The 15,609-nt window shown below is 47.0% G+C and overlaps 1 protein-coding gene across 1 annotated transcript; it reads left to right on the top strand.

The window, feature by feature from the left end:
* Positions 1-9,884: 9,884 nt before the first annotated feature.
* On the top strand, positions 9,885-15,025 carry LOC142377976 (pyruvate dehydrogenase [acetyl-transferring]-phosphatase 1, mitochondrial-like). Its single transcript, XM_075462311.1, has 5 exons — positions 9,885-9,917; positions 9,990-10,415; positions 10,733-10,812; positions 11,235-11,803; positions 14,757-15,025. Exons 1-5 carry the CDS (start codon positions 9,885-9,887, stop codon positions 15,023-15,025), a joined length of 1,377 nt encoding a protein of 458 aa, XP_075318426.1.
* The last annotated feature ends 584 nt before the right edge of the window (positions 15,026-15,609 follow it).

Consider the following 15,609-nt stretch of genomic DNA (forward strand, 5'->3'; position numbering starts at 1 on the left):
GATGACTGCGAACGACACCCTCCCCAGCTGACTGAGTGCCTGTCGCCAGACGTCTTGCTCCTCACACATAGAAAAAGCTGCCCCGGCATTGGTTAAGAGCGGCTATTGGCCCGCTCTCATTGGTCTGGAGCAGGCCAATAGCGATAGCTGCACAGTGATCACAACACAGTGTAGCGAGTGTCGTGAGACGTTCAAGTGTCATACAAGTATCGGAAATGGTATCGGCGCCCTATTTGTTGGTACTCGCCGATACCGATACCGCCATTTTAATGCCGATCAGGGCCCCGCCCGATACTGGTATCGGTATCGGTGCAACACTATTTTTTACACCGGTTTTTGACCTCTCTCAGAATTTACTACACCTCCTTTAGAGCTTCCTTCAGAGCTTCCTTCAGAGCTTCCTTCAGAACTTCCTTCAGAGCTTCCTTCAGAGCTTCCTTCAGAGCTTCCTTCAGAGCTTCCTTCAGAGCTTCCTTCAGAACTTCCTTCAGAGCTTCCTTCAGAGCCTCCTTTAGAGCTTCCTTCAGAGCTTCCTTCAGAGCCTCCTTTGGAGCTTCCTTCAGAGCTTCCTTCAGAGCTTCCTTCAGAGCTTTCTTCAGAGCTTCTTTCAGAACCTTCCTCAGAACTTTCCTCTGAGTCTTCATCAAGGGTAGAAGGTGGGTAAAGGGTGGGCTGGACTGAGGCGTTAAGTCGAGATACCCCAGGTGGCAGGAAGTCATCTTCAGCCCACGCTGGCGGCTCATGTTGGTGTCAGTATTCCTGCAGGAAATAAGTTAATCAGAACAAAGATGAAACATCACCGAAGACGAGATGGTAAACGAGTCAATCAGAGAGTAACAGGAAGAGTTCACAGGTCTAATGGCGCATTTCCACTAGCTCGGCACAGCTCGGTTTAGTTGTGCTTCCATTACAACCGAGTATCACTTTGTGCCTCCTCGATGTGGGTGGGGTCGTCGTAACACGGCTGCGCGAAACCTCCGTGACGTCATTTACACGGCGCCGAGCAACGTACAAATCCGGACCTCCTCGACCGACCAAGGAGTGGATTTCCTCTGCGAAGCCATCTCGTAGCGGTACAAACTGAAGCGGTAAAATTTGGAGTCTTGTCTTGACTCTTGTATTTATTTAAATTCTAGTCGGTCGTCGCGCGGTTATGATGCTTCCAGTGACGACACTCATCGCCCAATCAGTGGAAGGCAGTCGGCTGACGTTACGTTTTAGTAACGCTTCGGCCCGCTTGGAACCGAGGCTGAGGTGGTACCAACAGTCTACCCGGTTGCAGGTACAGTGGAAACCGCTTATAGTGGTCACGGATATAGTAATCAACCGCTTATATAGATCAAAAGGCTTGGGACGGAATCATTTCTATACAAATGCTGTTTAAATAATTTGTTTATAGTAATCAAGAAATCCGCTTATAATGTTCATTTTTGGCCATTTTATGAATGTAAACATGTGCAAAAATAATTTTAAAACTACGTGTAGCTATTTTATTTTTTACTCCCTTGATTCCTTTCTGGACGTCTGCTTCTGCCTCGCTAGCTAACGTAACGAGTTGACACCGGGCAGCAAGCGCGCGAATCATGGCTGGAAAAAGGAAGTCATGGAGGAGCATGTGTCCGAGGATGGGTGCTGGAGAGCGGATTGAATGCGCGTGTGACCGCTGGAAGCTCCAGGCTGGTTCTTGTAAGATGGGAGGCCGGTGTTCATTCGATTTCTCCTACTTGTCGAGAATTGCTACTTTGTGGTTTTGCGCATGCGCCGAGCCGATTTTCTAAGTTTTGTTTTCACACCAAGTAGCACAAATCGACAGAACACCGGCACGGAGGACCATAGATCCGAGCAGGGGTGCTGAAAGGCGGATTGAATTCAAACTTTATTTTCTGACTTGAAAGAAAAAAAATGCACCGGCGGCCCAGCAGAGAATAAGTAACGTACTGTATTTGAGTTAGCCTACAGTATGTCTGCGCACTGCGCAGTACTGTAATTAAATTAGCATGATAATAAAATTCAGTAAATGCTGAAGCTATCCGTTTTATTTAGTTTTTCTCATTGAAAAACGATACAAATGGCATTTAGATGATATTCTCCATAAAAAATAAGTGAAATACCTGTACTGTAATACAACTTCGGTTTTAGTAATCAACCGCTTATAGTGTTCAAATTGGCTCTGGACCAACGTGATCACTATAAGCGGTTTCCACTGTACTGCGTTCTAGTGGAAACACGCAATAAGAGGCCTGCACAGAGGATTTTCACCATCTATTATGGTCTTAAAGGACCATGGAAATCAGCGCAATTGGAAAACTTTGCGCAGCAGGCATGAAAATTTCTCGCGTTTTTCCCTTTGGCCAACTTTCCTGGGTCTCCAACAGATGGGATATGTTTGTAAAAATGCTGGAATTCTCCTTTAAAGGTAAACACTGATCTGATTGGCCAACAAGTTTATTTGTCTATTCATTTGTGACTCTGCTTCTTTTTAACTGGAGCCTCTGGGTTGGTGAACAACCAAATCAAGCGTTTCAATGCTTATGCTTTGGGGTGGTCTGTGGCGTAGTGGGTTGAGCTTCATATTCTGTCTTTCCCTGCAGGTCTGGAGCTCGTCTTTCAGGTGTTTTGCCGAGTCGGAAGTGTTTCCACCCGTCCGACATGTTTTGTAACACCGTTGGCACCGTGGTGCTTCCGTGTTAACGGCGTCACCGTGCTCATTGGTCTTAAAGCCGAAGTGATTCCATATCGCACTTCGCACACCTGGTTTAGCTACGAGTTGCAGCTGCCATTCTCTCCCTGCTCCTGCCTCCTTTCATGTCTCTCTGTTGTCAGACTGACACCTGCTTGTTCCGGCTTGCCCAGAACATTTCCTCATACACAGTTATTACACACAAATATTCAGAGAGTTATCTTTACGTACCTCTGTCCGTGTCCGTCTCAGACAACAGGTGACCTTCCCTCTGCTGCTTATAAAGCCTTCAGGGGGAACTCTGTATGAGAAAATCCCGGTTGCCCGTTTCTTTCTTTGTTTAACATACACGTAATGTTTGTTGATTGCCCGTAGTCGATGTAGGCGGAGCTTTAATTTCTACATTTAAGCATTCCCAGATTGTACAATAGGCAGTCATCTGAATAGCTGTGGGCTCTGACCCTTTAAACAGAGAACTGGACTAGACCACCTGTACAGGGGTTAAAACTGGAGATCTAACACCTGTTTTGTAGTTTTACAATCCAGCCCTTTTTTTGGTAATTCACTTTTTTATTGCTTTTCAACGGTACAACAAAAGGAACAACATACATGAACAATGACAAGAATAAAACAACATAACATGAGAAAAAAAACAAAAAAAACAAACAAACAAAAAAAAAACAACCCACACACAAAACATTACTCGCTAAAAAATGCTTACATAAACTAATCCAAACATAAAAATGATTACATACATCTACATACACAGGGTTAACATCTCCAGCATCTCACCTGGCTCCCTCACTCTCACAGTCACCATCCGACAACAAATCAGACTTTTGTCACAGTTAGGACAACATTGCCCCACCAATCAACCATCTCGCCCAACACTTATGAAGGGACCCCATAGTTTCATGAATATCTCCTTATTGTTCTGCCTGAAAATCAGTTGCTCGTAGCTTTTGTTCATTTCTCCTAACCACTCTTTAAATGGTGTAATATTTTTGGTTTTCCAGTGTCTTAGAACAACCCTGCACCCTGTAGTAAGGGCCAATCTACACCATAAAGTTTGCTGGAATGATAAGTCTGTTCCCTCTGTTATTATGCCCAAAATACACTGGGCGGGGCTCTGAGATAAGTTTGTCTTGAACACTTTGTTGATGAACAATATTGCATTTTCCCAAAGGTTTTGTATCATTTCACATTCATACAACATGTGTAAAAGTGTTCCCTTAGTCGTCTCACATCTCCAGCACAAGTCGGATTCACAGAGCTTTAGTCTCGCCATCTTACAAGGAGTCCAATAAAGCCTATGTGTGATTTTATATGTAATTAAGCGGATCTGTATTTCTTTAGATGTCTTATACCAGGATCCGGTTATTTCCTCCCACTTCTCCGTAGTTAGATCCTCATCCCACGCTCTCTTGAGACCCTCAAATTTTGGTGGGTGGGATCGTCTCATAAGACTGTAATATCTAGATGCCCCACCCCTAGTCCCCTGGTTGCTCTGGACTAGTTTTTGTAACTCAGTTTGAGGTAACAAGGGAAGTTTTCGTTGTGCAGACATTTCACAGCTTCTTAATTGCAGATATTTCCAAAAGTCTCGTTTTGGGATTCTGTATTTTGTTGCAATTTGTGTAAAAGACATAAAATTGTCCCCTTCAAAAACATCTCCAATATAACTAATCCCTGCTTCAATCCAGGACTTCCAATAGAGAGTTTTTTTTCCCACTTTCAATAGTTTGTTATGCCAAAGGGATGACCTTCTAGTAAAAAAAAGGGTTTAGTCTATATAAGACGATGTGATGCTTGCCAGGTTTCCCTTGCAAACAACAACAGTGGGTTCCTATATGGAATTTCTCCCTCAATTTGTGAAATAAAAGCCTGTAACGGGATTGGCTCAGTAAGTTCTTTTTCAATCAAGACCCAACCCGGAGCTTGGTCCTCTGCAGTATATATTTTGGCCATCTGATTAAGAGAAATGGCATAGTGGTACCAGTCCACTCTTGGCAGGTTGAGACCTCCGTCCTCCTTTGCAGCACATAGGCTATTTGCAGCACACAGCTAGTTTAAGTAGTGTAAGAGGGAAGCTCATGGGTAGTAGGTGTATGATATAGTTAATCTGTGGAACAACCATCATTTTAAGAATGTTTATTTTTCCCAGCAGAGATAACCCTAATTTAGCCCAGTTTTGTAGGGTGCTCTCGATTTTCAAAAGCTCGGGGAGAATGTTTTCTGTCATTATATCTTTTAAACCTGGTGGAAGCTTTATCCCTAAATACATTAGACCTGAAGGAAGCCATTTAAACTGCCAATTCTGTCTAATACTTGGTGGACACAGTCTAGAGAGGGGCATTGCTTCTGATTTTCCCCAATTTATTTTGTAACCTGAGATATGAGAGAAGGTATCAATCACAGACAGAATCTGAGGGACAGCTGTTTCCGGATTTGTGGTCAGTAGCAAAATGTCATCCGCATACAAAAGTAATTTGTGTTCCATCTTTCCAGCTTGGATACCTTTGATATTTGTGTAATTTCTAATGGCAGCTGCTAAGGGTTCCAACGCCAATGCAAAAATTAGGGGGCTCAGCGGACAACCCTGCCTTGTACCCCGGTGAAGGAGGAAATGTGGGGACATTCTTCCATTTGTTAACACTGAGGCCTTGGGGTTACAGTATAGAAGTCTAATCCATTTTATAAATGAGGAGCCTAATCCGAACCTAAATAGTGTCCTAAACAAATATCCCCATTCCACTCTTTCAAACGCCTTCTCAGCGTCGAGAGAGAAAGCGACCACAGGTTCAGGGTTATTTCTTACTTGCCAAATTAAATGAAGTAATCTCCTAACTTTATCTGCAGATGACCTTCCTCTAATAAAACCAACTTGGTCCAGATGAATAAGACTGGGCAGGTGCGCCTCTAGCCTTATATCCAATATCGTGGCCAATATTTTTGCATCTACATTTAGAGACACCGGGCAATAGCTTCCATATTGCTGCGCATTCTTACCTTTTTATGTATCAGAGTAATTACAGCCGATTGCATACTTTCTGGCATTTGGCCACTTTCAATTGCATCCCTGAACACTATTTCTAACCTTGGTGCTGTTCGGTCCACAAATTCCTTATAAACATCTGTCTATGTCCATCATCCCCAGTGGACGTCCCAGAGCTCATTTTTTTAATAGCTTGCTGAACCTCTTCTAATGTGACATCTCCCCCTGTTTTTTTTTTGTTTTTCCTCGGACTGGGTTGGCAGGTGTGCCTGTGACAAGAACTTATCTATGTCCTCCTGGTCAATTGTACCTTGGGATGAATACAATTTATTTATTTATTTTTTAATTATGAACAGAATGGCAGCCCTGATGGAGTCCAACCCTCACAGGAAACATGTCCGACTTACTGCCGGTAATGCGGACCAAACTCTGACACCGGTCATACAGAGACCGAACAGCCCGTATCAAGGAGTCCGGCACTCCATACTCCCAGAGCACCCCCCACAAGAGTCCCCGAGGGACACGGTCGAACGCCTTCTCCAAGTCCACAAAACACATGTAGACCGGTTGGGCGAACTCCCATGCTCCCTCCAGGATCCTGCGGAGGGTATAGAGCTGGTCCACTGTTCCACGGCCAGGACGAAAACCACACTGCACCTCCTGAATCCGAGATTCGACTATCCGATGGATCCTCCTCTCCAGTACCCCCAAATAGACCTTACCAGGGAGGCTGAGGAGTGTGATCCCCCTATAGTTGGAACACACCCTCCGGTCCCCCTTTTTAAAGGTAGGATTGAGGAGGCCCTCGAAGTATTCCCCCCACCGACTCACGACGTCCCTAGTTGAAGTCAGCAGAGCCCCGCCCTCACCATACACGGTGTTGACGGTGCACCGCTTCCCCCCCCTGAGCCGCCGGATGGTGGACCAGAATCTCCTCGAGGCCGTCCGGAAGTCGTTCTCCATGGCCTCCCCGAACTCCTCCCAAGCCCGAGTTTTTGCCTCAGCAACCGCCGAGGCTGCGTTCCGCTTGGCCTGTCGGTACCCATCAGCTGCTTCCAGAGTCCCACTGGCCAAAAAGGCCCGATAGGACTCCTTCTTCAGCTTGATGGCTTCCCTCACCACTGGTGTCCACCAGCGGGTTCGGGGGTTGCCGCCACGACAGGCACCGACCACCTTGCGGCCACAGCTCCGGTCGGCCGCCTCAACGATGGAGGCACGGAACATGTCCCATTCGGGCTCAATGTCCTCCACCTCCCCCGGGACATGGTTGAAGCTCTGCCGGAGGTGGGAGTTGAAACTCCTCCTTACAGGGGATTCCGCCAGCTGTTCCCAACAGACCCTCACAATACGTTTGGGCCTGCCAGGTCTGACCGGCTTCCTCCCCCACCAGCGGAGCCAACGCACCACCAGGTGGTGATCAGTTGACAGCTCCGCCCCTCTCTTCACCCGAGTGTCCAGGACATGCGGCCGCAAGTCCGACGATACAACAAAGTCGGTCATCGAGCTGCGGCCTAGGGTGTCCTGGTGCCAAGTGCACATATGGACACCCTTATGCCTGAACATGGTGTTCGTTATGGACAGTCCGTGACGAGCACAGAAGTCCAATAACAAAACACCACTCTGATTCAGATCGGGGGGGCCGTTCCTCCCAATCACGCCCTTCCAGGTCTCACTGTCATTGCCCACGTGAGCATTATATTATATTATTAATATTTACAATGATATATTAATATATCATTAATATAATATATATGTATATTAACAACAACAATAATAATACCAATTCTAATAAAAAAATACTACTACTAACTAATAATAATAATAATAATAATAAATGACTAAATAAATAAAAATCTAAGTGTTGCAACGGTCCAGTCAGAGTCCAGACCTCAGCCTGACTGAGATGCTGTGGTGGGACCTTCAGAGAGCTGTGCAGAAACCAAAGCTGCAGACCTCAATGAGCTGAAGCAGCGCTGGAGAGAAAAGTGGGTCAAAATGAGCCGTGACTCAGGTTTATAGGTGACCGATTACTGACAAACTGGAGCAACCAAAGGTCAGAGTGTGAATGATTCCTGCCTGAAAACAGAAGGAACCAGGAAGTAGGCGGCTCCAGCAAACAGTCCCAACGTGTGTTCTGAGATCAGCCGGCGTTAAAGGAGGAGGACGGGCAGCTGCACAGTCTACAGCCGGGTGAACGCCACAGTTGAACGCCACAGGGGAACGCCACAGGGGAACGCCACAGGTGAACGCCACAGGTGAACGCCACAGGGGAACGCCACAGGGGAACGCCACAGGTGAACGCCACAGGGGAACGCCACAGGGGAACGCCACAGGGGAACGCCACAGGTGAACGCCACAGGGGAACGCCACAGGTGAACGCCACAGGGGAACGCCACAGGGGAACGCCACAGCTGAACGCCACAGGTGAGTGTTGCATAGAGCTCAGACCAACCTCTGCTGGTTCGGTTCTGTTGGGTCCATTTAAACACTCGGCCTTCGTTTCCCCAACAAAAGTCAAACAAAGAGAGTCGAGCTTCCAGGTGAGGCAGATGGTCAGGTGACCAGGACCAGATGAACCGTGTTTACAGAGGAAGAGCATGTGCACGTTACCTGTCCTCAGACCATGTGTGTGCACGGTGGTGCAGGAAACTGGGACAGGGTTAACCCCTTAACGCTTATTGTCGCATATATGCTACAAACCGTTTGAATCAATCAACCAGCTGAGATAGCATCTTTATTCCCCCAATGCCGGTTAGTTCATATTCACTACGGACCTAGGAACCTTCGACAAGCACTTGTTTCTAGTGGGACCGCAAAGCGACGGAGTTGCAGATTTATATAAAATCTGCAACAGGTTGTTGTTGTTATCTTATTATTGACCATTATGCCTGTTGTTGCAAATTTGCAACATACCAAAATTTCTATTTATTTTTTGTGCAAAAGTGAAATTAATAATCTCAGCATTATTTACCATCTACTTAAAGGCTAAAACACACACAAAACATTTTTTTATATACAGATATATAAATTCAGGCGTTAAGGGGTTAATAATGACGGTGACTTCATCAGCTCTCTGTTAAAAACAGGTTGTTCTAAATGATAATAATAACAGTAATAATACGTTTATTTCAACAGAAGCTTTTAAAGGTTAAAAACAGGTTGTTCTAAATGATAATAATAACACTAATAATATGTTTATTTCAGCAGCAGCTTTGGTTACAGGTTAAAAACAGGTTACAAAGAGCTCCGACAGAGCAGGTGCAGGAAACTGTAACAAGATGAGGATAAAGAAACAAACTGGGGAAAATAAAAATCTAAAATATGGAAAAACAAATAAATATTCAAAGACAAAGAGATGAATGTCAGTCCAGCAGTTTTAAATAGGCTAACGTGAAGCCACAGCTAACGGGATTAGCTACTCTAGGTGGCTCCACACTGGCTACAGGGACCTGGTTAGCTATTGGGTGACTGCAATGGTGTGGAGCCGAGATTCCGGTTCAGATAACCTCGCCTCCAAAACTACAAAAAGACTAAATTTGTTAAATGTACCATTATTGCTAAAGAAGGAAGAAGAGCGACTAAACATCTGACAGACGGAACAAGAGATGGAGGGAGAGAGCTGGTAGAAATTAAACAGCTGGTTCCACAGAGAGGGGCCTGATAACTGAAGGCTCTGCCTCCCAAACTGGCAGCTGGATCCAGAGAGAGGGGCCTGATAACTGAAGGCTCTGCCTCCCAAACTGGTAGCTGGTTCCTCAGAGAGGGGCCTGATAACTGAAGGCTCTGCCTCCCAAACTGGCAGCTGGTTCCACAGAGAGGGGCCTGATAACTGAAGGCTCTGCCTCCCAAACTGGCAGCTGGTTCCACAGAGAGGGGCCTGATAACTGAAGGCTCTGCCTCCCAAACTGGCAGCTGGTTCCACAGAGAGGGGCCTGATAACTGAAGGCTCTGAACGGTTCTGCATGTTTGGACTTTAAAAAGATAATTTCGGGTATTTCTGATGTTTCTGCTCATCACTCTCAGGCTTCCTTCCTCTGGTTCTGCCCAGCGGCCATGTTGGGACGGACCGGAACCATCGGAGAGCGCTGCAGGTTTGGGCTCCAGCAGCGGCGCTCCCTGCCCGCCTGTCCCCCTCCGCCTGAGCTCCCCAGACTCCATTACCCATCAGGCATTGAGCGAAGGTTCCAGGTGGGACAGGAGGGGGGGCAGATGGGCTCAGCTCAGGTGAACCGGATCTTAAAGGTGAGAACGAAAAACTTTCAAAGTGTCAGAGTTTGATCTACAGACGCCATCAGGTTCGTCATCTGTTTCCAGGCCAACGAGTACAGCCACACCTTCCTACGAAGCCCCGCCTCCCACGGTGTCCTGGGTTTCCATAGCAACATGCTGCCGTCTAACCACCCTTGCGAGGACCGCCGGAGCAGCGCCACCTGCCTGCCGGGCCGCGGCGGTGTCCTGTTCGGCGTGTTCGACGGTCACGCAGGTCCAGCGTGTGCACACGCCATCAACCAGAGGCTCTTCTACTACGTCACCGTGGCGATGCTGCCACTGAGGACGCTGCGGGAGCTGGAGAGCGCCGTGGAGGAGGAGCGGGCGGTGCCGCCAATGCTGGAGTGGCACAAATATCCCCAGGACCACACCGGCCTCGACGGGTCGGCCATCTCCTTCCAGAGCCTCCGGAACTACTGGCAGGAGAGGCTGGAGGACGGCGAGGAGGGCGAGGAGAGCGGCGAGGATGAGGTAACCAGGTGTTCCAAACCCACACACACCAGAACCAGAGAGACCCAAACCTTCAAATACCAGAACCAGAGACCCAAAACCACACACACCAGAACCAGATAGACCCAAAACCCACACACACCAGAACCAGAGACACCCAAACCTCTAAATACCAGAACCAGAGACACCCAAACCTCTAAATACCAGAACCAGATACCCAAAACCACACACACCAGAACGATAGAGACCCAAACCTCCAAACACCCCCCCCCCCCAGTATTTTTGTATGTTTCACATGTGGTGACATAATTTCCTCTCTCTTCTCTGATTGGCTGCAGGACGACAGAGTGACCTCAGCGCTGGTCAGCGCTTTCCGGCGCCTTGACTACGACCTGTCGGTGGAGGCCCAGGTCCACCTGTCCCTGTCCTCACCCAGGTCTGTGCTCTCAGTTCTGGTCCTGCGGGTCCATTGGGACCCTTTGGAACCCTTTGGAACCCAATGGAACCCTTTGGAACCCTTTGGGACCCATTGGAACCCTTTGGAACCCTTTGGAACCCATTGGAACCCATTGGAACCCCTTGGGACCCATTGGAACCCATTGGAATCCATTGGAACCCATTGGAACCCTTTGGAACCCTTTGGGACCCTTTGGAATCCATTGGAACCCCTTGGGACCCATTGGAACCCATTGGAACCCATTGGGACCCATTGGAACCCTTTGGAACCCTTTGGAACCTGCAGGTCCAGTTTGTAGGATCCGTTCCGCCTCCTGTGTTGGTAGAGAAATGTTTGGTTTCGCCGTCTGAAACCTCCAGATGTTTCAATTTCTCTGTCCACAGACGGGCGTCCCTTCCTGGGGAGGGCTTGCCATTTTCCTCCCCCCTCCGGGTGGCGCTGTCCGGCTCCACCGCCTGCGTCATCCACGTCTCCAACGGCGTCCTTCACGTGGCCAACCTTGGCGACAGCCGGGCCATCCTGGGAGTTCAGGAGGCGGACGGGAGTTGGACGGCGGTCAGCCTCACCAACGACCACAACGCTGAAAACCCAGACGAGCTCCAAAGGATTCTGGGAGAGCACCCGTCCTCGGAGCAGAGGACGGTGGTCCGGCACGACCGCCTCCTGGGTCTGCTGCTGCCCTTCAGGGCGTTCGGAGACGTCCGCTTCAAATGGAAGGCAGAGATGCTGAGCCGAGTGTACGAAACCAGACCAGACGTCCTGTCCGCGGTCAACGAGGCGGTCCGGACGCTGCCGCCACACTACCTGACCCCTCCTTACCTGAGCGCCGAGCCGGAGGTCACGCGGCACCTCATCAGGCCCGCAGACAAGTTTGTGGTCCTGGCGACAGACGGACTGTGGGAGCTGATGCACCGACAGAGGGTGGTCCAGCTGGTTGGGGAACAGCTGGCAGGTCAGAGACATCGGCTGTGTTTGAAACCGGATACTACATACTACATACTGCATACTACATACTTCCATAGTGCTTACTTCCATTCTACATACTACATACTACATACTTCCATACTACATACTACATACTACATACTACATACTACATACTGCATACTACATACTTCCATACTGCATACTACTTGCTTCCATACTACATACTACATACTTCCATAATGCATACTACATACTACATACTGCATACTACATACTGCAAACTACATACTGCATACTACATACTACATACTGCATACTACATACCACATACTTCCATACTGCATACTCATCGATCAGACAGTATGCAGAGCGTTTACCCACAATGCATTTCGCTCCTGCCCGAGCCGAAATCAGCCGGCCTGAAGCTGATTTCCCTTAAGCTCTAAACTCTGTAAACTTAGGAACATTTGAAACATTTTCAGGTGAGAAAGTAGTCGTTTAGATCCCCAACGTGTTGAAAACCTGACAAAATACCAGCTGTTTACAATTTTGTTCCCACGAATTCGGCGCTACTAAAGCTAGCCGCAGTGAGCAACGCACTTCCTGTTATTTTCACAAAATACCTGTTGCCTTTTATCATAGGGAAAGCCTTTACGATACAATTGGTGCTTTTGTTTTGAAAACAGGAAGTGAACCTACCCTCGTTGTAGCTAGCTAGACGTCACGTTACGTTGCATCTTGGGTAGTTTGAGAATGCGTCATGACCTCATGATGCATACCCAACATTTCAGAGAATCTAGTATGCATCCAGGAACTTCTCGCTCACTCAATCTCGCATACTAACTCAAAAAGTTAGTAGGAGTAGTAGGAGAAGGTCGGGACGCTTCCCAGCAACCCTTCAGCCGACCAAATGGCAGCATATCTAACCTTGTTGCTTTTCAGGTTACACTGAACATTGCGATGAGAGGGCACGTCGGAAAAATAGTTTGCTTCAAATCAATTGCTTAATAGTACGAATGAGTTTGGGAAAAATATTATATTTAATGCATTATGTAAAAAAACGTTTTTATTAGAATATTATCAAAAATATTGGTAGGGACAACTCCGTCTTTCCCAAACTTTGGAAGAGTTGTTCCTATGGTAACTTACACCCTTGCCCTGGAGTTTCATGCCTCAGATGGGCCCACTTTAGATCACGACCCATTATTAAAATCATGTAATTCTAACCTTACATGTTAAAGCCTGGTTTATAGTCGGTAACGCAAGAGGCAAAGCCAGACGCAAGAAGAAACGCAAGGCCTTGCGCGGTTGCAAGCCCCCCCTTGCGTGCTTCTGTGTGTCACCTCAATTTTCTAAACTTCACGCAACGTGAAAAAAAAAAAAAAGACGCAAGCCACTATCTACCACCTCCTGTCCTGGCGGTGAATTGCCAAGAAGCACACGCAAGTGCCGGCAAAGCTAAATAAGCATAAACGTCTCGAGCCATTAACACACGCGCAAGAAGAAAGCGCAAGGGCAGTTAAAAGAAGTATAACTCGGCCTTAAGTCTACAATAGCGCGATCTTCTGTTAAGCCTTATAATTCAGTGTAGTTTTCTAAAATACACGGGTTGCTTCAGAATGTAGATTTATTTCAATATGAGTGCACATCTCTCAGGGCACTTTTCATACAGAGCAGGTCAACACCATACTTTTCATTCTAGGGCTGGGCAACGATTAAAATGTTTAATCTAATTAATCACATGATTTCCCTGATTAATCACGATTAATCGCATTTGTACGCAAAATCCAAAAATGAATCCTAAAGTAGTGTATAGCTTTTAGCATTTAGCTTTATTTTAAATGAGCTGACCCCAAAGCGACCCGACCCGTATCAGACTGCAGAGTGGAAACAAGGCTTAAAGGGACAGTTCGCCTCTTCTGACATGAAGCTGTGTAACATCCCATATCAGCAACATCATGTATGAACATCTTCTTACCCCCTGCTGCGTCCTGTGAGCAGAGTTCCAGCCTCGTTTTGGTGTTGATGAAGGTAGTCCGGCTAGTTGGCTGGGGTTTAAAAAATAAAGCGTTTTGCTTCTCAGAACAATATGCGTTCAACAGAGTAATACATTTGCATCACAAAATGGTTCTCCAGGAAAAAGTCAGAGCTCACAATCGCTTGGCCCTATTTTCTCTCCCTTCGTACAGACGTTAAAAGACACTTTTTGCTTGAAATAAGCAAAAAAATCTGCCAATGGAACTAGTGAAAATCGGCTTGTCAAGATTTCTTGAAATAAAATGATATTTAGGACTTTTGAGTTAAAGGGGTCTTGAAATTACCTTAAAAACCTCTTCAATTGAAAAAAAAAAAAGTTTGTTTCATGTGAAATATGACTCAAAACAACTTTTCTCAAACTAAAACTTTTTCACTTAACAAGATATTCAAGATGTATTGTGTTAAAACAAGTCCCTATATCTGGCTGAAATGGTACTTGTTAGGCAGTTGTGTCTTATATTAAGTGTAATGAGATAAATTTTAATCCATGTGAACAACACTTTCTGCTGCATCACTCATATCACAGCAGGCAGTGATACGCAGGGAGAGAAAATAGGGCCAAGCGATTGTGAGGTCTGACTTTTTCTGGAGGACGATTTTGTGATGCAAATGTATTACTCTGTTGAACGCATATTGTTCTGAGAAGCAAAACGCTTTATTTTTTAAATCCCAGCCAACTAGCCGGACTACCTTCATCAACACCAAAACGAGGCTGGAACTCTGCTCACAGGACGCAGCAGGGGGTAAGATGTTCAGAAATGATGCTGCTGATATGGAATGTTACACAGCTTCATGTCAGAAGAGGCGAACTGTCCCTTTAAGTGTCAGCCTGGCAGTTATTGCACGCAGAGTCCTCGTGTTATTACACTTTTTGTAAATCCTGCCTGGCGGTCAGGTTGAGGAAGTGGATTCTGATCATGTGTTGGGGCTTTGTGACGCAGGTCTTCAGCAGCAGAGACCCATCGTTCCCAGCGAGGACATGACGCTCGGTGGCCTGCAGCGCCTCCTGTTGGAGAGGAGGGGCCGCGTCCTGTCGGTGCTGGAGGACCAGAACGCCGCCACCCACCTGCTGCGCCACACGCTGGGAGACGACGGCTACGGAGCGGTGGCCCCCAACCGCCTGGCCAAGATGCTGAGCCTGCCGACGGACCTGGCCCGCAGGTACCGCGATGACATCACCATCACGGTCGTCCACCTGAGTGAGCTCTGACACCGCAGCGGCTGACCAATCAGCGGCGCCCTGCTGCCTGCAGCTCGCCTTCATCTCGAGGAGGGAACAGACTCCGTCAGAGGTCACATGACCTCATTTTGAACTCACTGGACTCCTATATTTGTATCTTTGCTCTTCCTGAGCGGCGAGCAGAGCAGGTGAAGCGACTGCGTTTACTCTGATTAAACAGCCCGATGCTTCCTCTGACTGTAAAAATAAAGATGATTAATCGACTGTTGCCGTCTCGTTAATCTACAGTTTGCAGCGTAAAGGAGTGAAAAACTGGTTCTGCTTGTAACTCATCACTTTATTGCTGAGAAAATTCTCCCATGCCCCCCCCCCAACTCCAAAAAGGTCCAACCAACTGTTGATGGCAAAGAACAGCTTGGTTGAAAAACTACGAGTAGTAATAACGCAAATAAAAACATCAAAAGAAAGAATAATTAACCAAATAATTAAGGCTGGGCAACGATTAAAATTTTTAATCTAATTAATCGCATGATTCTGCACGCAGAATTGAAAAATTAATTCAGAGTAAAAGTTCCGTACCCTTCTCCAGGTTTGGTGGATTTGCTGATTACTTT

Source organism: Odontesthes bonariensis, chromosome 3 (assembly GCF_027942865.1).
Source record: "Odontesthes bonariensis isolate fOdoBon6 chromosome 3, fOdoBon6.hap1, whole genome shotgun sequence".
NCBI classification, from domain to species: Eukaryota; Metazoa; Chordata; class Actinopteri; order Atheriniformes; family Atherinopsidae; genus Odontesthes; species Odontesthes bonariensis.